The sequence below is a fragment of the Cyprinus carpio genome, chromosome B14, assembly GCF_018340385.1.
Source record: "Cyprinus carpio isolate SPL01 chromosome B14, ASM1834038v1, whole genome shotgun sequence".
NCBI lineage: Eukaryota > Metazoa > Chordata > Actinopteri > Cypriniformes > Cyprinidae > Cyprinus > Cyprinus carpio.
The window spans coordinates 15068956-15095352 of NC_056610.1; the positions used below are offsets into that span (position 1 = coordinate 15068956).

General features: G+C 36.2%; 2 protein-coding genes and 1 long non-coding RNA gene across 3 annotated transcripts; 1 reads left to right on the plus strand and 2 right to left on the minus strand.

Annotated features, from left to right (window-relative positions):
- Positions 1–9138: 9138 nt before the first annotated feature.
- LOC109060240 (glutaredoxin domain-containing cysteine-rich protein 1-like) lies at positions 9139–14121 on the plus strand. Its single transcript, XM_042738229.1, has 4 exons — positions 9139–10262; positions 12755–12994; positions 13088–13153; positions 13822–14121. The coding sequence occupies exons 1-4, from the start codon at positions 9861–9863 to the stop codon at positions 13999–14001; spliced, it is 888 nt and encodes a 295-aa protein (XP_042594163.1). The 5' UTR covers positions 9139–9860; the 3' UTR covers positions 14002–14121.
- On the minus strand, positions 13452–16017 carry LOC122139629. The gene is made up of 2 exons (XR_006156437.1): positions 15595–16017; positions 13452–14041 (listed from the first exon to the last, which is right to left on the minus strand). It is a non-coding gene; the product is annotated as an uncharacterized LOC122139629 (long non-coding RNA).
- A 367-nt stretch (positions 16018–16384) lies between these two features.
- Positions 16385–26105, minus strand: LOC109060241 (zinc transporter 9-like). Its single transcript, XM_042738230.1, is given in 20 exon segments — positions 16385–17735; positions 18852–18965; positions 19167–19296; positions 19566–19731; positions 21699–21806; positions 21913–21984; positions 22083–22122; positions 22656–22791; positions 22879–22934; positions 23058–23160; positions 23855–23922; positions 24166–24224; positions 24326–24408; positions 24778–24870; positions 24969–25068; positions 25176–25224; positions 25469–25651; positions 25654–25661; positions 25823–25867; positions 25870–26105. Coding segments are annotated over 20 exon segments (1773 nt in total). The 5' UTR covers positions 25985–26105; the 3' UTR covers positions 16385–17690.
- Between the last annotated feature and the right edge of the window lie 292 nt (positions 26106–26397).

A 26397-nucleotide genomic window follows, 5' to 3' on the forward strand; every position in this document is an offset into this window, starting at 1 on the left:
TTAACTGAGGTATTACTTTCTGGTATCGTACCGAAGCCAAAATTATGGTATCGAGTCATCCCTAGTGTCTGGATCCAAACTTTCACACACAAGCAGAAACAGACTCATAACAGAGGTTTATAACAAAAACACAGGGTAATGGCAGGCATTGTCATTTTGTCAATACTTTTCAGATTTGTTTCACACTGACGATCCTGCTTTAAGTACAAATACTCCCAGTACTAATGTGTTCAATGGACTGTACTGTGGTTGGACAACATGGTAATTGCTAACTGGTAATACTTTAACAAAAAACTTTCAGTCATTAAAGTTTTGAGAATTATGTGTTCTAGGACCTTTATGTAGTGTGTAACTGTACCATTGTAAAGACAAGTCTGTCTATTTCTTACGGTTCCATTTTCATCTGTGTTAAATTCAATACAGCATCTATCCTGACTAAGGTCTATGTCCAATATTAAAGTTTTAGTGTGTAATCGATTCCATGTTAAAATTAGACATGCACAATTTACCATACAGGATATCATTCAATATATTAAACATTTTTTACATTTATTGGTCAGTATTGGATATTCAAAAGTTAAATCTTTAAAAACACTAAAATACAAAAATAATTGTAGCAAATCGCAAAATTAATTATGTCTTAATTTAGTGTGAAGACAGATGCTGAAATCACGTGCGCTTCAGTGTGTGTGTAGTAAACGAAACTGCGCGTCTGCGCCATTCATTAACAGAGACAGGCAGAACATGCAGGATTCATATTTAAATCGACTTTTGCGGCTTAATATTTAAAGAGACTACTCCCTATCGCAATTTGTTTTAAGTTTAATGACCTACTTTTGATTACTTCATTCAAAATTTGTCAAATTCCGTTTCATTCCACGTTAAACTGTGAATTCCATTTTTATGACTGGATTCCGCGATTCCATCTGTGTTTTCTGCATTGCGGAAATCATAGAGCCCTAGAGAAGGATTTTAATATACATGTATACCTATTAAAACAGCATGACATAACTTTAGCTGAACTAATGGCCTAAGTTACAGCCAGGGCTATCTGTGTGTACAATCAACTGAAGATCAGGGGATTATTCTGGAAACTGCTCCATGAAAGCGGTCATAGTTTTGCCAAAAGCATTTGGTGTTGATAGAGGCAAAGAAATTAGCTACATCACCTTTAAAAAAAACCTACCTTAAATAGCTAGAAGAAAAAAGGAAAAAAAAAAAAAAAAAAAAGTTACAGCTGCATTGCAGATACTGGCTGGGTTGTGGGTTGGACCATAAAAAAGTTATCTGGAAAGGTCCAGCCAAAAATCGTTTTTGTTTTTGTTCTTGAGGTCTCCAGCAGGCCTGCACACTCCCATCGGTGTGGGCTTCACTCTGTGATCTTTGCCTCCAAACTGAGAACCGTGCCACCTCCGCTTACCAACCGCCACGCAGATAAAGCTGCTTTGGCAACCACCCCAGCCTGGCCTGGCTAGCGCTCTGACGTACCCAAAGCAAAGAGACACATGGGGACTGAGGAGGAGTTAAAGATGGAGTAGGTGGTAGGGTGAAGCTGGGAGTTGTTAGACAGGGTACGAGAGGATTAGGCTGACACTCTGCCAAGGTCCCGCCCTGCCCTGCCACGGGCCAGCCTGATGCACTGCAGTGATTACAAAAAGACAACACATTGTGCCGCACACCAAGGTCTGTGGAGAAAGTAAAACCCGGCGCAAGCAGCAATAAATAATGCATGTCAAAACAGGATTCTTGCTTTCATTCAGACTGGTACAGTGTAGGTCATGGGCCTGATCGGACATACAGGATTATTGATCGCTCAGTGCTGAGAAGTGCTGCACTGACGAACAGGATACTTTTCAAACACGGTAAATGTAGCAGCAGGAGGCATGGTGACGTGCTCCAAAACCAATGTTAAAACCAGCCAGATGCTTTTTCAACAGAAAAACAGCAAGATGAGAGCTGGGCTCTGGGTCGACAGAGCTGGTTACGGTCTTACTGACTGTATTTTCACAAGCGCTTGTGAAAAGAGTGCAATCTGCCCTGTCTAGAGCTTCTTAAATTATTAAAGTCAAATGTATGGCCTCCATTTCATCTCCTTCAAACTATAGTGACTATGACGCATCACAGGCTGCATTGGAGTAATGTACTCTTTCCCAACCTAATTTTCCTCCAGTATCAACAAGTCAATGGCACGAGGAAGTAAAATTGCTCATATATGCTGTTATTTCTATCAGTCAACACTATTTCTTGTCAGCCTTTTGACTGCAAATCAAACTCAAATACATGCAAGCAGTCTGATTCTTAACAAGGAAGGTCACTGGAAGCATGACATTTTATCCAGGATGCAGACAGACAGACATGAGAGACAAGTCTGATCAATATCCATCAAACTCAGACCAGACGCCCTTACCTATCTATGCACATCAAAAAATTAAATATGAAAGAAAGTGCCCGCCATACCCAAATACTGCAGGTGAAGCACATCGGAGCCAGCAACTTGCTCATGCCGATTCATATTCCGTTCACTTCAGTCTTTCCCTTCCGAAGTGCGAGACTAATGTCCTGCCTCGAAAGACGGATTAAAATACGAGCCAATAGCATTCGAGCGCAAACTGTGAATGTACATTTCATTGGTTGGAACTGCTGAACGAACACGCCCCTCAATGAACGGGTTTTGTATCTGAACGAGACTCGGAGCTACATACAACGCGTATTTTATAATGGATGGATTTCGTATACAGCTAGATAAAAATATAAATAGCATTTGTAGATATGCATAAACACTAATTCTGGAGTCAGATTTAGTACATTTATATGCATGACATTTTACGCAAATGACAAAAGAGTTGCTTGTGAACAGTGTTTTATAACGAATCGGTTGAGTGAATGATTCAGTGATTCACTTACAATACTCAAAAGCATGAGTTAACTCCATCTACTGACCCCACTGATCTATATAGAGATTATACATATCGTTATACAAATCAGTTCATAACCTGCAGAAAGAGTCACAAGAGATTAAAAAACACAGAATCACCGGAATGAATCTTTTTAGTTAAGGACTCAAAAGACTCGAAACATTGAGAAGAATCAAAATTCAATCCACCATCACCTGTAGTTATTTAAAGGCATATGAGCTATTGAGATTCATTTGTGAATTATGTTTATATGACTAGGAGAGCAAGGAAATGTCATGACAGCAACAGGAAAAAAATAAAAATAAAAAAATCTGACATGGAAACACATCAGTGTCTAGTTACAAGCGAGTCCTGGCCTACTTCTTAGGACCAAATAATAAAACGTTACATAATATAATAATTACACACTTCATAATTACACACACACCTTCAGCTTTCATTTTTTTCCCAGTACCTCCTTCTCAACATTAAGGAGGGGAAGATGTCAATAAAAACATAACGTAATTGAATATATAATGAAAGCTGATGACGGTCCTAATAAGTAAATAACTACATGAGTAAATGTCCTATGGGGCCATTATGCATCTCACCTTTACAAATACCCACACATAAATATCAAATCCTGCCCACAATTGAAAGCAATTGTTGAAACAACTTATTTGCTAGCTGGAATCACGCAATGAAGCTCAATGCAATCTGCTTTAAGTGCTCTCGCAACAGTTGTCGAGCACGAGAATGATTGTGCACATGTCACGAAACTCAAGATAACAGGTACAAACTGCCAAAAGATCAGCGCTAGAACGTGTCTTACCTTCAGCTCGGGTCCGGAGATCCGACATAGTTCTCTGAACGGGCGGCATCGGTCCACCTGACAAATGAACGCATAAAACTCAGCGTCGCGTTTTTCTCTTTCCCCCGTCTAGGGATTTTAAGCGCCGGTGCCCGTCACCAAAGTAGCTTTCCCCAACTCCCGTGACTGGTAACCATTTATTTAGTATTAGAATTCATGTTATTGTTGATGAACAATGACAGTTCCGCCCTCAATAACACGCTCCAGCATCAGCGCGCGAAGCTCCAGCTGAACGCCGAGTGTCCCAGAACGCGCAAGAATCGATAAGCGGTTGAAGTGAATGCGAGTGAGCTCCGCCGCTTCACAAATTGGACCGTACCAACTAAGGGCGCAGAGGGGAGTCTAGTCGCAAAATATCGCATAAAGACTGATCATTCACACTCTGAAAAACATCAGTTTCTTATAGAAACAGCATCTGTTTAAGTCCAAATAAAACCAGGTCTTAAGATATACAAAGTATGATTTAAACTATGCTAAATAAAAACTAAACCAAAATAGTTTCCCCTAATATGTTCTCAGTGTTAAAGGGTCTGCTGGAGATTCCCTCGCTGCAGTTACTCTCGTTGTTTCGAAGGGGATTGCAGAGACAATGACAGCCCACTATTTCTTTATTTTAGGCCCTGAAGCAATCACGACTCTGCGATTGCCTCTCATATTACCATTCAGCCGGAAAACATTATGGCTTTGCTGATATGATGAGGGTTTGCGCTCAACAAGCCACATGTTGATGGACGGAATTCTCCATTCCTGTTTCACGGTCTTCCTCTTCTTCAGGCCAGCTGCTATTAGTATTATCGATATTATTATAATTAGACAAATGGATCAAATTAAATTATCAAACAAAGAACAGAACTCATATAATTACAATTTAATTATTTCATAAACATATTGGCATATTTTCCGCCTTTATTATGAAACTGCATAAAAGCCTGAATAAGGCACACACATCCATTTTGTATATCTTTCATTGTATTGTACTAATAATATAAGATCTATGAAATTGCAAGCCACAAATAATAACACGTCTTATTTCCAAAGCTTTTTTTTTTTTCTCAATCTAGTCGGCATCCACCCGCCTGCACAGGGGCTATGCTCCTGAGGTTGCCTAGCAACAGTGACAAGATGCCTGCCTCTTTGATTATGTGCGCGCCGCCGCGGTTTTATCTTTGAGCACATATCAGTCTAAATAATGACTCATCCTCTCGATACACACACAGACACGCGCGCTCTCATTCACAGAAAGATAAAAATAGATCAGGCTTTTTATATGGATTCTATATCAGCACACATGAACGTCCAACCTTGTTCCCAGCCTCCATCTGTGCTGATCAGACGAACGTTTGGTAAAATGTAAAATGTGCATTAACACTGTATATTTATATAAAATATATAAAATAAATGCAACTTCCCATTTCAAAAATTATCTTTTTAAATTAATATTACACCTAAAAATTAATAGGTCGCTATTATGTACTTCCTCATAAATTTATTGTGTGGTTTCAAAAGTCTTGGAAAATAGCATGAGTCATATGGACGACTCTTATTACTTATTACGTGCTTTTGTGATGCTTTTGCATCCTTTTTGAGTACACAATAACAGAATATTAATTTTGCAGTGACATTTTTTTCAGGCTAAACAGTTGGACAGTTGTGGGATCCTGTTTAGTTCATGTGCACATTATTCATTTATTTTAGTATCTTACAGTAATATATATATATATATATATATATATATATATATATATATATATATATATATATATATATATATATATATATATATATATATATATATATATATATATATATACTTGTAATTTAGTTAAAAAGAGTAAATATTCATTTGTTCAAAACATCAAATGTTCAATGAATCAAAAAATATTTTGACTCATTCATATCTCCTGCATGCACACAATTTCAATGCTTCTTGCTATAAATCCATAGAGTGACGTCTCACTCAGAGGGCCTAGAATCTTCTGTGCTCATAACAGTGGTCAGAGGGCATCTCTGTGATAAATGAGCCGGCCGCTCCATCAGAACACTAAAGCCACAAGATCTGCACTCACTGCAGGCTATGAGTGTGATCTACGCTTATTGACAGATTAGAAATAAATGAAATATTCAACAGAGCCCATGCATGTATTTATAAATAGCATGTTGATTATTTTGTCTTGAGAACAAGAATATAGGTTTAAATAGTGACATCAATATGAGTTCAAAATTGACTGGACTAGAATAAAATAAAAGGTTGTGCTTCAGACTAAAGACTCAGGCAGAAAGGGTCATGAAGAGTATCAACAGCAGCACCTGTCAGTCAACAGTTGGATGGCACCATCTGTCCTGGGCAGCGCTGGCAGGCTATCAACCGACACGATCAGAAAGGCCCTTTAGAATTGATGGATCTGCTAACAATAGCTAAGGATTCTGGGATACTAAAGCATGGGTAAAAAAGACAGTGGGCTTAGCAGATATTGACTGAGGAGTCTAATTAAAGTGCATGCTTATTTTGTTTATAAACTCTGTTTGTCTGAATATAGATAGAATGCACAGGGACATTTATGGGCCCTAAAAAAAGTGGTAACCTGCAATTACTAGAGCTTTTTCTTCCTAAAAAGATTAAACACAGTTTTGTTGGTATACATTAATGTATTTAGGTTGATTGAGTTATGTTGAATAATATTTTTAATTTAGATGCTATGAAGTATTGAATCAACCAATCAGTTTATTAGACTATATAAATGGGTGTTTCATTTTATGTAAGTTTGATTATAAATGCATGTTTATAAAGTATTAGGGATTTATCTATGTGCAAAAAACGTTTTTTGAGAAAAAAAAGTGCACATTTAAAGGTGAAAACAACCTGATCTGTAGATTGGTGCAATTCATTGATCAGAAAGATCAGACTCTGCCCCCTGCTGGAGTAGGACTATCAGTGAGGCCCTAGAATTGCCTGAGAACACCTTTTCAATTACACAAGCAATATTAAACCATATTTACCACTTCTTTATCAGTCATACAATTCTCCATAATCCTCTTATAAAGTGCCGAGCCACAGGTAATGCATTTCACTGTTAAGCTCTGAAGTTCATTTATTTAGTTCACTGAACCATATGTAAAAAACACCAAAAATACCACATAAAAACATGATATAAAACAAAAAAATAACTCAAAAAACCACAAAAAACAACATGGAATAATATTAATCTGCATTGTTCTTTATATGATCGGATGGTTGGTTGAATTATCTCCATGACTCATGACAATCCTTGACTTAATATTTATAAATAATGCTTAAATATGCTTTCTTGGAGATTATTATTCTCTAAAATACTTGGTCTGATGGTGATGACAGCAGTGCCAAAAACAGAGATCATTATAAAACCTGAATTTAAGGAATTGTACACATAATTACCGATTAACAGACAATTTTTTACATTTTTAGAAAATGTGCAAAGTGAAATTTCCTTGATTTAAAAAATTAGATATTGTAGAGGAAATCTTAAAAAAGGTAAAAACTCAAAATGAACTTTTCCACACTCTCTAACAATTAAAGATACACACACACACACAAATAAAACTAAAAAAATACATGAAATAAAAGCAGTTTTTCTTTCAAATCATTCTAAGAAAAGTGCCCTTCCATAAACAAGACACCTTACCAAAAACTAGATGATTTGGTCAAGTATTTGTTCTTATGTCAGTCTATCAAATAATTTTATTCCAAACCTGAATGCTAACCATAACTAACCTGACTGGTTCATTTGCATTGTTGTTTCATGCCAACAAGGATGTTGATCCAGGAACATTAAGAATAGACACGATCAGCCTCGAGCTCTGATCACTGACACTGACAATCACAAGCTTTGACGTGCCATCATTTAGTGAAAGACCTGCCTGAGAGCCAGAGCACACAAAACTGGCACTGATTTTACAGAGAAGCAGGGGTGTGATTTAAAAACCCTGCACTGGAAACAATAGAGATGCATTATAGCATTTATGAGGGTGGATTTAAATTATCAATAGAATAGCATATTTACATGATTCATCAAAAGGACAATTTTCACCATATCCTTGTGATTTTGAGGAAATTGAGAAAGCCCCGGAATTAAATAGACTGGTATATTGGCTTGTTGCAGGAAACGGATGATTTGTTGTATTTCAAAGTAAAACGTAGTCCAATATTCATCAGGCTCCAGCAAATCACTGGATGCATATGCAGGCAGTGACTCACTACTGAGTCTTTGTGTTAAACCGTTTGGTTCTTATCATGATACTGTTTGAAATGCAAAAAGCATCTGATGTGACTGTAGAGAGAAGAACCGACAGATCAGCATGAAAAATGAGAGGGCAAAAGAGGCTATCGCCAGAGGTTTGTTTGTCTGTTATTTGCCAAAATTTTGTAATGAAACTTTGTCATTTTGTGCTAGTGATGCTTCAGAAAGAATACGGCATTAAAAACTGTAATCAGCACTTAAGATCCGTGACAGTTGAGTGCAGTTTTCTCTCCTGTGTTGTTGTATTTCATGATGAAAGAGGATGTTTGGGTGGGATGTTTTGTCTTTGAAGTAGCCTTACATCACCCTAATTTATAATTTAGTCAGTTATACACACACTACTGTTCAAAAGAATGGGGTCAGTAAGAGTTTTATTTACTTATTCATTTTTTAAAAGATTATTTTTATTTAGCATTTCAATTTCAAATATTTCATTTAGAATCAGCATATTAGAATGATTTCTGAAGGATCTTGTGACACTGAAGACTGGAGTAATTATGTTGAAAAATCAGCTTTGCCATCACAGGAATAAATTACATTATAAAATACATAAAAATAGAAAACAGTTATTTTAAATCGCAATAATATTTTATAATATTTTTACTGTATTATAAAATAAATACAACCTTGTTGAGAATAAGAGATTTATAAAAATCTTAACAACCCCAGACTTTTGTGCGAAGTGAAATAAATAAGTTATTACATTTTGTCAACATACACTAACAAATATGAATTCATAGCTAACAAACGTATGAAAACTCACAAAACATTAACATAATTTTTTTTTTTCAAAATCTTTGTAAAGGGAAAATATATCTGTCATTTTTGTTTTCTGTAAAAATGCTCACTTAAAAAAGACCCTTTCTCTAGTAGAGACTGTGCAGACAGAAAGTGACAATAATGGCTGTTTCAGTTAATGTATAATGTATTCCATTTCCATCTACTGTAATGCAAGATGTGAGTATTGGTCTATTGAGCTTGCCGGCTCGGTCCACTTCTGCAGTGCCATTGTAGTAACAGAGCAGCTGCAGTGCTACCTGCAGCCCCACTGGAGGGCAGATGGGTGCAAATACCAGCCAGTGACAGAAGAGCTCCATTTCCCCTCATGCTCAAGCACAGCAGGTGAATGCATGCAAACCTAGCACAATCTTCTAAGTTGCTTGAAACTGCAGTGCATTAAGAAATTTTAAGATGCATTGAGAACCACAGTAGCTAATTAAGCAGAAAAAGTCTCTCCATCTTACTGACAAGCAATCATAAAAGATTTACCAGAACTTCTAGCTACTCTGCAGGGCAAATCAATGTCCCTCTCAAATCATACGTATGTAAAATACTGTCTCAGCTAACTTACATAACGAAACAGATGTTGAAGGGGAGTTATTTACTAACCCTGCTGTAGAACTTTTTGTGTATTATTTGTCTATACAATGAAAGTCAATAATGTTTTATTCATACTGTTTTGGAAAATGAGAATAAGTGAATGATGACAGAAATGTCCTAAGAACTTAGTTTACAAACTTTCTGTCTATGAGTCAAGGCTATTCACAGAAAAATGGCATGATAAATTATTAAACAGAATATCAGTTTCTTCATGGTCGGTTTTCTCAGTAACCATGGCAAGGCCACATTCATTATTAACATGTACAGGAACACTGGTGGTGAAGCTGATGGTAACTCGCAGATCAACCTCTTTCCGGGTCTGTATTTTGTGCCTGGGCTCCAGGGGAATCATGGAGCAAAACCAGGGCTAAGTATTTCCATCCACCAATGAAACTGAGGGATTAAAATCACTTTTTTTTGTGGACCATGTAAACCAACACAATGGAGGAGGATTTGTTGACACCCGAGGATGGAAAGAGGCAGAAGAGGGTGAGATTCCGGGTGGCCTCAGGGAACAGCGGGCGGGTTTTGAAAGAGATATTTAAGGATGAAGGGCCGTCGGATTCCCTAGATTCAGACTGCACCAGCAGCTCCGAGGCGGACCGGGCCAGCACTCCATCCACCAGCGGGGAGGCGAACGGACACCTGTGTGGATTCTTGGGGTCGGAGTTGGATGACAGTGGAAGTGAGCCTGATGACTTGCTGATGTTTGCAGGAGGACGAGACAAAGTGTTGAGTACCAAACGAGTGAATATCCTCAGCAAAAATGGGACGGTTCGGGGAGTCAAGCACAAAGTTAGTGCTGGCCAAATACTCTTTGATAACTTATCTAAAAACAATGGGGTAAGTCTCTGAAGGTCAGTTTTTCCATCTAAAATCTTGACAGTGGATGTCAGAGCACATTAGCTCTGATGAAAACTGATATTAATATGATCAGACTTTCTTTACTATTGACAGCTGCTCGGAAGTTTTGTGTCCTTAGTCAGAGCCTCTTCCCTCAGCTGCTATTGGTTACAGAACATGTTCTCTTCTCTCAGGCTTTGGCCAGACAAATGAGCTGTCCCCCTGTGCAAGATCACTGTACGATTAAAGATTAATGATGCATTTCTTTAAGTGTTTTGGCTAAGCTAATCATCTTAATGTATTCTCAGGACCTCTGCTTTGTAGTTGAACACTGAAAAAGTTGCTGACAGCTTTTGTCTGATATCAGATGTAATTCTATAGCTTGTTTAACAGAGGGTAAATAGGAGATTAGATGGACCAATAAGAACTACTACATATAAGGTCATTATTTAAATAATGTAATACATGACATCTATCAAACAACTATGGAGCCCATAAGGGGCAAGGAGATTGAGATAGAAAGAATAATTATATTTCGATGCTTTTGTGTTCACTCACAAAACAAAAAGTTTCTTCCCAGCAAACAAAGAAATGTTTTGTGAATGTACCCATTAAGTAGTGAAAATATTGACGGTGACACATTTTTTTTTTAAAACATTAGTGTCACCCCATTAACTGTACGCCTTATGGTGTTCCCACCTGTTCAGCTTTAACACAATTACGTATTTTGATGCGTTGGTCTGACCCTGAAAAAATGCCCTTATGGATTTTTTTGAAAATTCATTTCATCTTTGTACACACTAGTGAATGAACACCTTTGGGTCATAAAAAAAAGCGGTTGATCCCTGGTAACGCCGGTACAGGTCAAAACATTAGCAGTCTTCCCACTGCGCTCAATGAAAAAATTGCAATTCATCTCTGCTCTTTGGGATAAAATAAGAGCAATCGGACCAATCACCACAGATTAAATACAGACAGGATGAAATAAAAAATAAGAGCAATCGGACCAATCACCACAGATTAGGGGTTTGGAAAAATAAATCGTTGAGCAAATCATTTTGGAGGCGTTGAGCAAGTAGGGAAAAAATAAATGCATATTATAAGACAAAGAAAGTGTTTTTGACCTTGCATGCATGTCAACCTGTTCTTGGGGACTCCCAAAACCAAAATATGAACATTTCATTATCCATAATAGGGGCACTTTAATTTGTTTTCCAAAGAAGAACAAAGGTCTAAGGGGTTTGGAATAACACGAGGGCAAGTAATTCATGACAGAATTTTCATTTTTGGGTAAACCTAACCCTTTAAGATTATCTTGATTATACAAATGTTAAAGGAATATACCATTTTATTATTTTACAAAGATTATGGGAATATTACTGATTTCTGAATGTTCTGAAACAAGTAGTATCTTCATTAGACAAACATCCAAATTAAACATTTCAGAAAAACATTCCATGAATGATTATAATTTTTTTTTGTGCTTACATTTAGAGAACATTATAAAAGACCAGATAACAAATGTTCTATTAACGTTACTGAAAGAATATTAGTTCATAACTTTGAGAGATCTTTGCCAGAACGTTAGTCATAGTTCTGTCAATGTAATCACCATTATCTGTCAGCAGGGTAGCTGCAAAAATGTGTTAATTTGTATTAATTTTTTTGGAGATGACACTTTTAGTTTGATATTTTGTTATCTAATGCAACGACATCTGTATTTTCTGCTCCCACAACACTGTATGGCCTAACAGGAAAAGCCATCACCATCTTTGTCAGCATGTTTCAGTATGTCAATATAGCAAGTATATAAACCTTTTATGAGCTGCTATTTGATGTCAGATAAGGATGGTGAGAATCATTAGTCTGACAATAAGTGCACAATAATTGCATTACAGCAGATTTAATGGCACTTCATACTTTAATATTAACAGCTGACTCATGCTAATGCCTGGCTTAAAATGCTACAGTATTTGCACTAGGCTTACAGTTGTGTACAATTTTCCTCAACTAGAAACATTTAGAAGTTGCTTGTAATTCCACATGAACCAAAACATAATCTAGTAACTAAATGCTACAGCTGCATTAGAAACTCCATCCTCTCTCACTTCAAAATGTGTGAAGGTTGAGTCTATTTTTGCTCTTTGCTAAGAAAAACACCTTCACAGAGTGAGCTGTTCTTCTAAGAAAGGATGCTGAAGGTCAAACTCAAAATCAATAGATGCTGCCTGCTGCCTCATGTTACCTGCAAAAGCTGCTGCAAACCTTGTTACAGACTAAGAAAGCATTAAATACATTTATTATGCTTTTCAATTACAGTTAAAACCATCCTTTTAAATGGAAGTATATTAAACTGATTTGTTCTCATTTCTAAAGGTTTTGTTGCTAATTAATTTGCTTACTCTTGAAAGCAAGTGAGAAATGTCATGATGATTCGATTGAAAACTGTGAAAGAGAGCCCCTCTCATCTATGTTTCCTTTGTCTCTCTCAGCCAGAACTGACTCTAGAGTTCGGGCGAATTGTAATCTACACCACCAGTTTTCGAGTGGTCAGGACTACATTTGAGCGATGCGAGCTGGTCCGAAAGATCTTTCAGAACCACAGGGTGAAGTTCATAGAGAAGAACATCGCTTTGGACAGTGAATATGGGAGGGAAGTGGAGACACGCTGTAAGCGAGTGGGTGAACCTCCCTCACTGCCTGTAGTCTTCATTGATGGACACTATCTAGGGGTCAGTGTTCAGACTCATGCTGTTTCAAAATTCATGCCATTATGCTAATGCTTGAACTCTTAATAATGATTTGCGTATGTTTTGCACATTCAGGGTGCAGAGAAAATACTCGCAATGAATGAACTAGGGGAGCTTCAGGATCTCCTCACCAAAATAGAGGTAAATATTGATATTTTACATTCAAATAAAGGTTTCATAAGGGGCTTTTTGCAGAAATGCCAAAGAAGAACCAATTTTTTCTTAGTGTGAAGAACATTTTAATAATAAGAACCCTTTTCCACTAAAATAACTTTTTGTGCGTTGAAAAGGTTCCACGGATGTTAAAGTTTCTTCATGGAACTATAAATATCAATAAAGAACGTACGTCTTTGTTTTAACTATAAACCAAAAGTCTGCATAAAAATATATATATTTTTACCTTTTATTTCCAGTTGTTCAAGTAAAGTCAAATCAAATCTGGTTTATTATCATAGTTTATTCTGTAAAAGGAAACAGAACCACTTTACAAGAAAGGTTTATTATTAAAGTTAATTATAGCTCTTTACACATAGACTGCATTATTTATCAGTGAGTAATATTATTTACATTACATTTATTCATTTGGCAGGCACAATTTGCTATACAGTGGTTTCTCAAACATAGTGAATGTCAACAATTTCAACATAATGTTGGGGCAAATTTGAAACAATTGTACATTTTCACAAACTCATATGAATTTATGCAATCTCATACTTTTTTTGTATGATTGACATTTTATACATTTATAAGAAATCGCCACTATTGTAACTGTAAATAATTCTTGTCTCTGTTCCTCTGTCTGATGGTAGAGGGTTCAGCACTCCGACACGTGCCAGACGTGTGGGGGATTTGCCTTTGTCCCGTGCCCTATGTGCCATGGCAGCAAAATGTCTGTGTTTCGCAACTGCTTCACCGACTCCTTCAAAGCCCTGAAGTGCACAGCGTGCAACGAGAATGGTCTCCAGCCCTGCTCCAGTTGTTCCCACTAAGGTCCTCTTCAAGTGCCTGCAGACCCCTTCCCTGGAAAACCTCCACCCCCATAAGCCATGTATAAAACAAGAGACGCAGAAAGAATTGTTTTTTGTGAATAAACCATTTTTTTTTTTTTTTAAATCTCAATTACATGTCTACAGATGTAGTTTTTAACATATTTGCTATTTGATGATGATTAATTATTACAGCATGAGGCTTTTTTTGTCACATGCCAACAGATGTCTGGCAACATTACCTAATTGGACAGCATGGACACTGTCTGTCACTGTAAATAAATATAGCAATTAAATAAATTAACTAGTAGTTCAGAGAGACATATCATCTTTCTGAACCCTATGATCCCAGCATGAGACAAAATTCAAAGCATTATCTGGTGAACATCAAAACAGGTGACCTACCGAGAGGAGAAAAAAAAGAGGCAAAACCCCAAACAAGTTAAGAATTTTAATAATAACAATAATAATACTTAATATTATTGTTGTCATTTTATATATATAATAATACATTAAAAATAATTAAATATTATTTTTAAATAAAAAAATATTAGTTTAATTATTTTCCAGCCAGTTAGGCATTTTGTTACGTACATTATATTTAATAATTCAAACATTTGCAGGAATCAAATTGCTTGACACTGAAACAAGATGACCTAATGTCTGTAAACGAATGATATCGCTTTTCAGTTCAGTAACAGGGTTGATTAAACAAAGCGTCAAATCTGTTAATAATTTAAAGAAGTGTAAATCAAGTGCATTGCAACGATACAAAATCATCACATAAATAAACTTAATATGGACAGAAATCCTTCACAAACAGCCGGGCTGATATGGAAGTGTGTCTCTGTGCTTTCATAGCCCTGTACAATGCTGCTTGATTCTGGGTCTACAAGGCAGCATTGTAAAGAGGCTCAAAGCTCAGAGTAAATCATCTGTGCATGATGTCTACTGAGGGTACATAATAACACCACTGGCTGTCTCTCAAAATCTAGCGAGCAGCAGCAGCATTTTTGGACATCATTGTAAGATGCCTCATAATGCTGTCTAGATCAGCTCGTTAGGTTTTCCAGACGCAGCCAGTGACACATCAAGGTTAGATAAATGACAATATTGAAAGGAAAATTAACAGATAAATATAGTGTAATGCTGAATTAATAGAGCTGGAGGACGTGGCCGACAAGACAAGACCGATAGCGTCCCCTATTGGTGTGTTTGCTATGACAAACATCGATAACAATACGAAAATTCACACGAATATCAAATATCGACAGTCGATAAATAATACAAACGGGATAACGTATAGGCTATACACCGTTAAACTCCGGCAATAAAGCAATACTAATACAACATTTAGGTATTTTAGATAACATCCGATATTGATATATCTGATATATTGTGAAAAAAACACAAATTTATCGTTTGTTTGACTTTTCACAAACAAAAAGCAAATTTAAAAAAGCGAGCGATGCATAAAATCAACAGATTTAAATGAACCTTCTCAGAATCAGTGATTTATTTTGATATATAAGCATCTCAACGACATACTATCGGGTAAATATTAGTCATCAGATCAAAAGAAAAAACACACTTTACCTTCACAGAGAGATCAGACCCTCAGTCGTGGAAGAAATCCGATGTTCAGCCGCAGCGTCTCTACCTTTCTTCATAATCACCATCACAGATGCTGTGCTCAAACCCTAGTGTGCTTCCTACCTAGACAGCGTTTTGGGACGAGTAGGGCGCAACCGAGTCAAATGCTCACAACGCTTCCACGTGTGTTGTCTAGGTAGGCTGCTCACTAGAATTTGAGACACAGCCTATGTACAATGCATCCTCTACACCGCAAACTGAAATCACGGCTGCCATTGACCGTACAGAATCCTATATGATGGTGGTCGAAATCTATATGGTTCTATTATTTTGAGAAACCCTTTTATATGTGTAGGTTGCAGCAGAAATGTCCAGAAATACATCTGAGCCAATCGACATGAAAGGCTAAGATTACTGTTAAGTGTACTAGCCAATGACATTGACATTTTTTGAAGAGTGATGATAAATAAGAGCCGTCATAAAGAATATATGAATATAAAAAAATGTATAAAAAAATTAAATGTGTTTGGAAAAAGTCTATTATGCTCACCGAGGCTGCATTTCTTTGACCAAAAATACTGTAAAACAATTTATTATAACAATTTAAAATAACTTAATAATGATAATAATGATAGTAATAATTCAAAAGTTTCATTTAAACTAATTAAAATGTTTTGTAACATTCTAAATGTTTGATTAATGCATCATTTGTGGAATAAAAGCATTAATTCCTTTAAAAATAGAAAAAAAAATTTCATAAAACAAAACTGTAAAAAAGACAAATAATCAGCTGTTTAATAAATTAATTGCAATTTATTCATCCTCTTTCTTCAGTAGCTCCAAACAGCTCAAAGATCTAACCAAATAGCAACTGTCAAATAAACATATTTAAAATATATATAGTCTTCAAGCCTTTTCTATAACTAATTTTTTACTTTATCCTTGCTAACCATCCTTGAATGTGTTCATCCAACCTGCATTACATGTCTGACTCTTCCTAAGGGGAAATTTTACAATGTTTAAAAACATTACACAGACTTCAGCACAAGAGAGCAGGTAACTACCACAAAACATACTGTTAGTATGTGTACTGAGGGTATTTAAATGGACTGAATGCTTCCTTTTCAGATATCAAAATAAGAGTGTTGCATTTTCACAGTCAGGAATTATTAACAATGGAAAACACATGCGCTAGTGTTCACAAACTATGCTGGCAACACAACAATGCCACCAATGACTTTTGGACATCTACAATTGCTTTCTTCATTCAGTCACACTAAATTACAGCATAAACAGATAAACAGTCCAGAAAGCAGCATAATGACATTAGTACTTTTAGTATAGGAAGGATGTGAAGATCTGAGTAGTCTTCATCACTTGAGGGGTCTGAGGTGGGCCATGGATACCCGTTGTATTAAATTTAGCTCTATAGTTCTCTCATTACTGATAAATGTGGATATAATATGTATTTTTTTAACTGGATTAAAAAAAGTAGATTACAATAACTCTTCAATTTTGTAACACACTCATGAATATTCAATTTACCAGCTTGCGTCATTCAGTGACAATGGCATCAATTGAATGCCATCATCTTTGTGCATCTGAAAAACAATGGAGTAACATGGGGAAACTTTTTTACATATAACTGAAACCAGTGCTTTCATATAGCAGAATGGACACTTTACCCTTCAAGCTAGGTTATATCCTGTTTACTTATACTTTGGTGTTATGAGAGAACTGCAGCTTTGCATGTAAATTGTGAAATGAAGTAAGACTGGTCCTTTTACAATCCATGGACATGATTTCAAAGCTCTGATGGTACGAGCTACCACAGTTCTGAAAGCTAATGACTGTAAAATAATCATTTATTAGCCTTGTCTCTATCCAGCTGGAGTCCTCTCTGTATTGGCTATGGTTTTGCTCTATTATCAGCTACTGAAACTATGTACAGGTTAGTGCTTGGTTGATGTGGGACAGATGTAACATAAGACCTCAGCTGACTGGCTGGTTGGAGAGAATGGGACGCTCATGGTCGCTCGAGGTTTGATTAGTTTTCCTTCTGCTCCATCCTGATCTCCATTCTGCAATGTGTCATGACATTATAAAATCTCCAGATCCACATGCCGCACCTCAGGATTACGTTGCTGTCGGAGATACAGAGCAGGGGTCAGTCAGGGAAAAATGAGGAACAGTAAGTACTAAGAACATTCGATTCAACACATTACCATCCAAAAGTAGTTTTTTACAAGAAAGAAAAAAATGGACATTTTTATTCAGCAAGAAAGCGTTAAATTGATCAAAAGTGACAGTAAATACATTTACATGTATTTAAAAAAATGCTGTTTTTTTACTTTCTCTACACCAAAGAATCCTTAAAAAAATGTATCACGGTTTTCACAAAATATTCAGCAGCAGCAGCAACTGTTTTAAATGTTGATAAAAATAAATGCTAAAATGTATAAAAATGTTTTCTGCTAAAATATTTAAATGTTCATATTTGATTTTGAATTAAATCTCCTTTTTGTAAATTCAGAAATATCAGAAGATAAAAAACGTAAATAAATAAATTGAAAAGCAAAAAGAAAATTACAATTTTCACACAACAATTTGCATTTAACTTTCTTGCCATCTGCCAATACATCATATACAGTGTGAAAAGACAATTCCAGTGTTGTTCTCTGTGAATCATCAAATCTGATTTTCCTTTCCCAAAATTAAACACTGGAGAGTGAAACTGGAATGTAATATTTTATTTGAACAGTTATTTTTGGCTATTTAAAAATCTGGAATCTGAAGGTGCAAAAAAAAAAATATAAAACAATATTGAGAAAATCACCTTTAAAGTTGTCCAAATGAAGTTCTTAGCAATGCATATTACTAATCAAAAATTAAGTTTTTAAATATTTACAGTAGAAAATTTACAAAAAAATCTTCATGGAACATGATCTTTACTTAATATCCTAATAATTTTGGGCATCAAAGAAAAATCGATAAATTTGACCTATACAGTGTATTGTTGGCATGCTACTTATGACAGGATTTGTGCTCCAGGGTCACATTTATGGTTTGCCAAAGAACCCATCCGTGAACAGCTTTTAAGAAAATATTGGTTTCTTAGTGTGGAAAACATTTAAAGAATCTTTTTTTTTTTTTTCACTAAAAATAACCTTTTGTACAATAGAAAGCTTCCATGTTTGTTAAAGGGTCTTCATAGAACCATAGACATCAATTAAGAACCTGAGTGTGGTCTTCTCAGATACCTTAAGTTCTTTCTCTAGACGGTCCACCTCTGCTCCTAAGGTGTCAATAATGTTCTCCCCATGCTTCAACATAAAGTTCTCCAGCTCCTCTGGCGTCTTCACCTGCTGAATGTCCTGCAATTTGTAAGCACACATAGTTACACTATTAAAATGAAGAGCTCACAAAAAGATGATTCTTTAGCAAAAACTACCATGAATTTTTTTGAGTGCTAATAGTTTAGTCACTTCTATGAAACAATGGATAGCCTTGAAACAATGCTCAAGTCACGTCAGATGATCTACATCACAGCAGGAGCCTTGTCTCTTAGCACGTACGTTGAGGATCTGTTCAATGTCTTGCTTCTCCAGGTATGATCGTGTCACCACCCGCCCATCAAAGTCCACCTCTGCCTTGAAGCGCACTTTGCTCAGCCCCATATCTGTGGCTTTGACATCATGAATCGCCCTGGAGACAAAATGACCTGAAGTGAGGACATCAAATCTAATTTCATCAAAGCACGAATGTGCACTGATGTAACTCTTGTCTCTGAGCAAGCTTACATTTCAGAATGTGATGCTTGCCTGAATTTGAAAAGCATTTGAAGCAGGTTGCTTCTGCCTCCTTGTTAAAACAATGTCATGAACTGTAAGATGGCAGCTTGTTTGCTGATGAAGCTCTTATTATGCAGACTGTGGGTACATGTAGTGGACACACACAATGGAGAGAGGACTGACCTGACAGCAGGGTCACTTTCCAGAAACTCTGTGAGCTTCTGCACATGCTCGGCCTGGATGGAGCGACCCAGCAGAGCCTCTGTGTTAGTGTAGATGAGGAATGCAGATACCGTTCCTAACAGGGTGCCTACGCCCAGAGAACCCAGACTGTCATAGTAGGGGTTACCTATGAAAGAGAGATGCATTAAATGCATTAAATGTCATGTACAGTACATAATATGTGAGACTAATAGAGTGCAACCCACGTCAATGGTGACAGATTACACTGACAAACGAATATACAGTAGCATCTACCGTGAATAAGGTTACCCACGACCCACTGAGTTATAAAAAAAAAAAAAAAAGGTGCAATGAGCGGTGTTTGTAATATTAGCAGTATCTAAATGGCAACTAAATGGCACATTTTTACATTTATGCACATAAAGGTTAAGTAACAATGAATTCTGAAGTAATCAGTTTAGCTATATGCTAAAATTGACAATTTTTTATTATCTTGAATGACAATTGATTTGGTCTGCCTACGCTCTCAAAATACTTATATATTCATATAGAAAATTTGTAATAAATTCAAAATAAATTGTTTCTAAACAATTGTTTCTAAGTAAATTAGTTCTATATTTCATCATTTTTAATTGATGTCATTCGCAATGCTTCATGGGACTGTTAATGTTTACCCTGTTAAAGTTAAGTCTTGTACCTTGTCTGGGGGCAAAAACAAAAGTGTTGCATTTAAAATTTTGTTCAGTGTATGTGTGTGTATTGTGTATATTTATTATGTATATATAAATACACACACATACAGCATATATTTTGAAAATATTTACATGTATTTACATATATTTATATTCATACAATTTATATTATATATAAATATATTTAATATATGAAAGTGAAAGTCGTGACATTTTGCCAAGTATGGTAACCCAGTGGGCAGCTATATATCCAGCGGCCGGGGAGCAACTGGGGGTTCAGTGCCTTGCTCAAGGGCACTTCAGCCATGGGTATTGAGGGTGGAAGAGAGCGCGTGTTCATTCACTCCCTCCCACATACAACTCCGTGTATTCATCAGCACCTAGACTCGAACCTGCGACCTTCGGGTTACAAGTCCAAATCTCTAACCATTAGGCCACAGCTGCCCCGTAAACATTACATATTTGTCTTAAATGTATACATGCATGTGTGTGTATTTATATACGCATAATAAATATACACAGTACACACACATATATTATGTAAACATAAACTTTTATTTTGGATGCGATTTATCTTTTGACACCACTAAATAGAAAACAGTTATTTTAAACTGTAATAATATTTACAATTGTACTGTTTTTACTTCATTTATTTATAAAATAAATATCAATAAGACTCTTATTTCAAAAGAAAAAATCTTACTGATCGCAATCTAATGAACAATCTAATAGTGTATGGCAGTGGTTCCCAATCCTGGTCCTGGAGAACCTCCAACACTGCACGTTTTAGATATCTCCCTATTCAAACACACCTGATTCAACTCATCAGCTCATTAGTGAAGACTCCAAGACCTCAAATGTGTGTGTCAGATAAGAGAGACACCAAAGACGTGCAATGTTGGGGGTTCTCCAGCACCAGGATTGGGAGCCACTGGTGTATGGAATTGGTATACAGCAGTCTTTAATGCCACAATAGAGACCTCTAGTGGTACAAACAAAAGTGCTATTTTTTTCTTTTAAAGCCCAGCTATGTAAAATAACATTGCTGTTAGTTTCATGGTTGATTACACTTCAATAACATACAACTGTAGTAAGCGCCAGATAATAAACTGAGCTGAAACTGCCATCAGGGCTGTTCTCAAGCATGAAAGCAGGTTTACTGAATAGAGCATTATCTAGATCTCTACACAAATTTTGCACAAAGCCATGAAAACCACAGGGCAAGAGGAACAAGCTTCGGGGCAGACGTAAGTGTTGACTTTGTGTGTGCACAGAAGTGCGTTTAGAGCTGGATTTACAAAGCTTAAAAAGAACATCAAATGCTCTTTATAAAGGGGATAAAGCTCAGGCCCATGTGCTTATTAAACCTGACCCTGTGGTTGAGACCACGGTTAGCATGAAACAGGAGGGTCGGGACTGTTCTTGTGTTTATTTGAAATACCTGTGAGAGACGTTAGTCCCATACATCCAGCTGCCAGCACCACCCCGAGCACAGCAGCAGCATCCTCCAACAGGACCACGTTAGTGCTGGGGTCTCGACTTTGCATCACTGTCATACACAAACAAACAATGATTATCAAACTGATCATTTCTGAACTGTGTCAAAACTATAATCACAATCAAATAACATACAAGTCTATTAGAAGAGTACATACCGTACTCATAAAAGGACAAGCCTTGTTCGTGTGCACTCTTCTTGATCTCATTAATGGCCACCAATAGAGTAGCTTTATAGGGAACCAGCAGACAGATGATATTAAAATAGTGACACTGTCAGACCTTTCTGAATGTTAATGAAAATATGGAAGAGGAAACCACATCTCACCTCCTTCAGACACCAGAGATCCTGCTAAAATACAGTAAGCCTGCAAAAGACAAAAAAAAAAAACTGCTATTCACTATTAATCAAATTTTGAGGTCAGTAAGATTTTTTAAAATCCATTTTTATTCAGCAAGGACAGATTAAACTGATCAAAAGTGACACTAAAGCTATTTATAATACTACAAAGATTTTATAATACTATAATACTACAAAGATTTCAAATAAATGTTGCTATTGTTAAATTCCTATTCATCAAAGAATCCTAAAAAAAAAAAGTAGCACATTTTCCAACAAAAATATCAACATTTATGAAGGATCATGTTTCACTGAAGACTGGAGTAATGGTTGCTGAAAATTCAACTTTGCCATCACAGGATTAAATTACATATTAAAATACATTCCAAATAGAAACAGTAGTATAAAATTTCACAAATATTAAGATTTTTACTGTGTCTTCAATTAAATAAATGCAGCCTTAAAAATCTTTACAAACATGATTCTATTGGAAAGGTAATGTCACATCACAGACTTCATATAATTTTGTACATCTACAAGTTCTAACCCAATGCTACTAACCCAGAGCAGTGATTCTATTGGCTGAGGGTGCAGGAGTCCCATAATGCCATGATACCAGGACAAGCCAGCACCCATCATGAAGATGCCGACTCCGCTGATGAGAGAGGCGATGTAACGCATGTTGGAGAAGCCATACCTGTAATAACAGGGAACAGTTGGCTTAGACATGACCACATGACCACATGACCAGAGGACAACATCAGTCTGTATGAGCTGTACGTACGGATGGACGGCGTCTGGGTTCCGGACAGACTGGCTGATGCCCAGTGCAAGAAGAGCCTGTTAAAGAAAAAGTATAAGAGATGAATTGAAAAAAATGAACAAGTATATATGTCTATGGAATTTATTTTTAAATCATACACTGTCGGTTTATCCTTGAAGATGCCATGAATGCCAAATTACCTGATTGCAGGTATCAGCCAGTGAGTGAATGGCTTCAGAAAACATACTGGCAGATCCTGTATAAACCCACGCCAACAGCTTGAAGAAAAAATTCAGTCCATTTCTGCAGTAAAAAAAAAAAAAAAAAAAAAAAACTTTAAATTAGACATTTATATCTCCACTTGATACACAAATACACTGATGTTCAAAACAGTAATACTTTTATTTAGCAACGCTGCATGAAATTGATCAAAAGTAAAAAAAAATCTTGTATTTCAAATAAATTCATCAAAGAAACCTGAAAAAGGTGCATCATAGTAAATACTAAGAAAATGTTAAGCAGCACAACTGTTTTCAGTATTGATAAGAAGCATTACTTAAGCAGAAAACCAGCATATCAGTATGATTTCTGAAGGAACATGTGATACTTAAGACTAAAAATTCAGCTTTGCCATCATAGGAATACATAACATTTTAAAATATATTACAATAGAAAACAGTTATTTAAAGTTGTAAGAGTATTTCACAATATTATCAACAATTATTTCACTGTTTTTTAATTAAATGAATGCAGCCTTGTTAAGCATAAGAGATTTCTTTGGAAAAAAAAAATAGTACAATGTTCACAGAAAAAAAAATGTTAATTGATTCCTCAAGCAACACATAATTACATAATTTGGCTTGCTCTGTAATGTACTAGACACAGATCTGGTTGTTATAAGGCTAACAGTCAGGTCATACCTCATGTGGAAGCACATGCCTTTTAACTCAATATCCTTCATCTAATAGCTAGATAGCATGGGGTTGGTAAAGCTTACATGCATATAGCCACCATCACCACTTTTCCTGGTCCTTGTAGAAATGTCGCTCTCGTCCTAGACCGAGGCTATAGGAGTCAAAAATGATCAAAAACACAGTTAGCTAAAATGCACTGTACTTATCGATATGCTCTGCTCTGAGGTTAAATTATGAGCAGCATGAAAATACAAATATGAAAAAATGTCAAGAAAGAGACAATGGAAGAAAGAGACAGAAGCTGAGGAATATCATAAATCATGAGGACTGGCTACACCCAGGCATTAGTACCAAAACATAAAAATCATAGTGACAGGCTTGAACTTGCTTTTACCTTCGTGTTCCCCCAGAAGTCCTTGTACTCCTTCAACAGCTTCTGATTTCTAAATATGTCTTATGGGTGAGAAAGAGAAAGACTAATGGTATTTAGACAGTAGATGACATGAAAACAGTAGAATGCAGATCATGCAGTAAAAGAGGAGAAACTGACATACTTTCTTGGTACTCCTTTTCCACCTCTTTCCTGAGATTCCTCTCTCTAGCAAGTGCCTCTTGACTTCCCCATACATCCAGAGCTCTAAATAAAGACATAGAAACAAGCTAATTGATCTCTCTACTTATAATTTCAGATCCTTGTACCTGCTGCCAAATAGTATAGAAATACACCTCAGTTTAAAAGGTTGAGCTCAGTAAGATTGTATACTGTTTATGCTCATCAAGGCTGCAATTATTTGATCAAAAACACAGCCAAATATTTATTGCTTAATATTTTTGTGGAAAATGTCTGCATTTTTGCCCTTTAATTCTTAGTAATAACTGTAAGCGTAAATGAAACTGTATCTTACTGAACCCAAACTTTTGAATGGTAGTGTATAGATATATTATATCTATATATATATATATATATATATATATATATATATGGTAGTGTAACAGTTGTACATACTTTGCCTCCACATCTGATCGCAGGAAGACGGTGAATGCTTCTGTGTCGTCATGGGGACTACGTCGACGGATTTTTCTAAGCTGCTCAAGGTCACTTTGAAACACACAAAAAATGCATAGATTCACATGTGAACATGGTAGCTAACTGGATTACAACCAAGTAAACTACAACTCTCCACTTCCTAAAGGTACCTGGGTTTGAGGCAGAACTCGTTCATAGCTCTAACTGTGGTAATAAAATTATTCTGGGTGTATTTGGTGCCATATTCCCTTTTTTTCAGGACAGCCCGTACTGAAAACACAAGAAAAATGCAAGATAGTTAAAATACATAGAATTGTGATATACATTCTGATTGGTCCGAAAGGAAAGTGTCTGTGCGTAAAACAAAGGCACGCTACCTTTCACTTGAATGCTCTCTGCTTTCGTCAGACCTTGAGTTTTGGAACCTCAAATGCAAAAAAAAAAAAAAAACACCACCAAAAACCAAACTGATTAAAACCCAATAACAAAATTTATATAATAAATCATAATTACCCACATATACATTATATAATATGCAAATATATAAGACACTTTTTATTTATATTTACTAGCAAAAACCTAAAAAAACTAATTGTTTATAAACACAAGCACATTTTGACTTAATTTGAAAGCCTGTGAACAAATACAAAATAATGCAGAATCATTACCAGCTGTTTTTGGCAGAGGACTGTGCAGCTTGTTCTTTCTCAGTGGGCTTTGGCTCTACAGGACCCGCTGGAGATCCACTTTTATCACTGTCTGATGTGGAACAGTATTGGACCTGTGTCCACGTTAAAGACGTGACTCTGGAATCTGGAAAGCTAAACCAGAGTTTGTGCACCCCTCCTCCACTTTTTCCCAACCTATTGAGTATATCACATGTTGCATAATGGGAATGATTTCCAGATCTAGTCTAGAATTATTAAAACAGCCGATGTTAAATAACAAGATAAGAAACAGAATCAAATAACACATCCCATCTCAGTCCTTATATTGACAAAACATAAAGTTGTGATGCCCTTACCGAAACATGGCTTTGCTATTTTAGAGGGTCTCTGAGATAAAGGGCTCGTTGTTGCAGGTAGACACGGCAGAGGACTTGCCATGGTCTGTGCGCCAAGCAGGGGAACATCCTCTCTGTGGCAAGTCCAGGAGACACACACTGAATCCTGCTGGACACTGACATTACATTATGTTAGTAAATAAAAATCTATGGATGTATGTGATAATCTGACAACAATGATGCATATATAGTAAAAAAGGGGAGTGTGGACTGGTCTACAAACATCAGATTAAGCCTATTAGAGCAACGTGATTGATCATATGACCATCCACATGCACAAAACGGAACACATTAACCAGGATTTTAATAGAACCTGTATAAATAATGTTGCCCACAATCATAGTGACAGTTCTATCTATCCTCCCACCTTATCCATCTTACACCTTGAACACTACATCAGAAAATTAGCTAATGTGACAGTGAGTTTCCAAGAGAACCTTTCCATAGTTACATAAAACCTTTTAATTCCAGTAAAAGTAAAAAATTCGGAAACACCTTAAAGCTAGTAAGTTATACACACTTGCATGCTTTTTTTT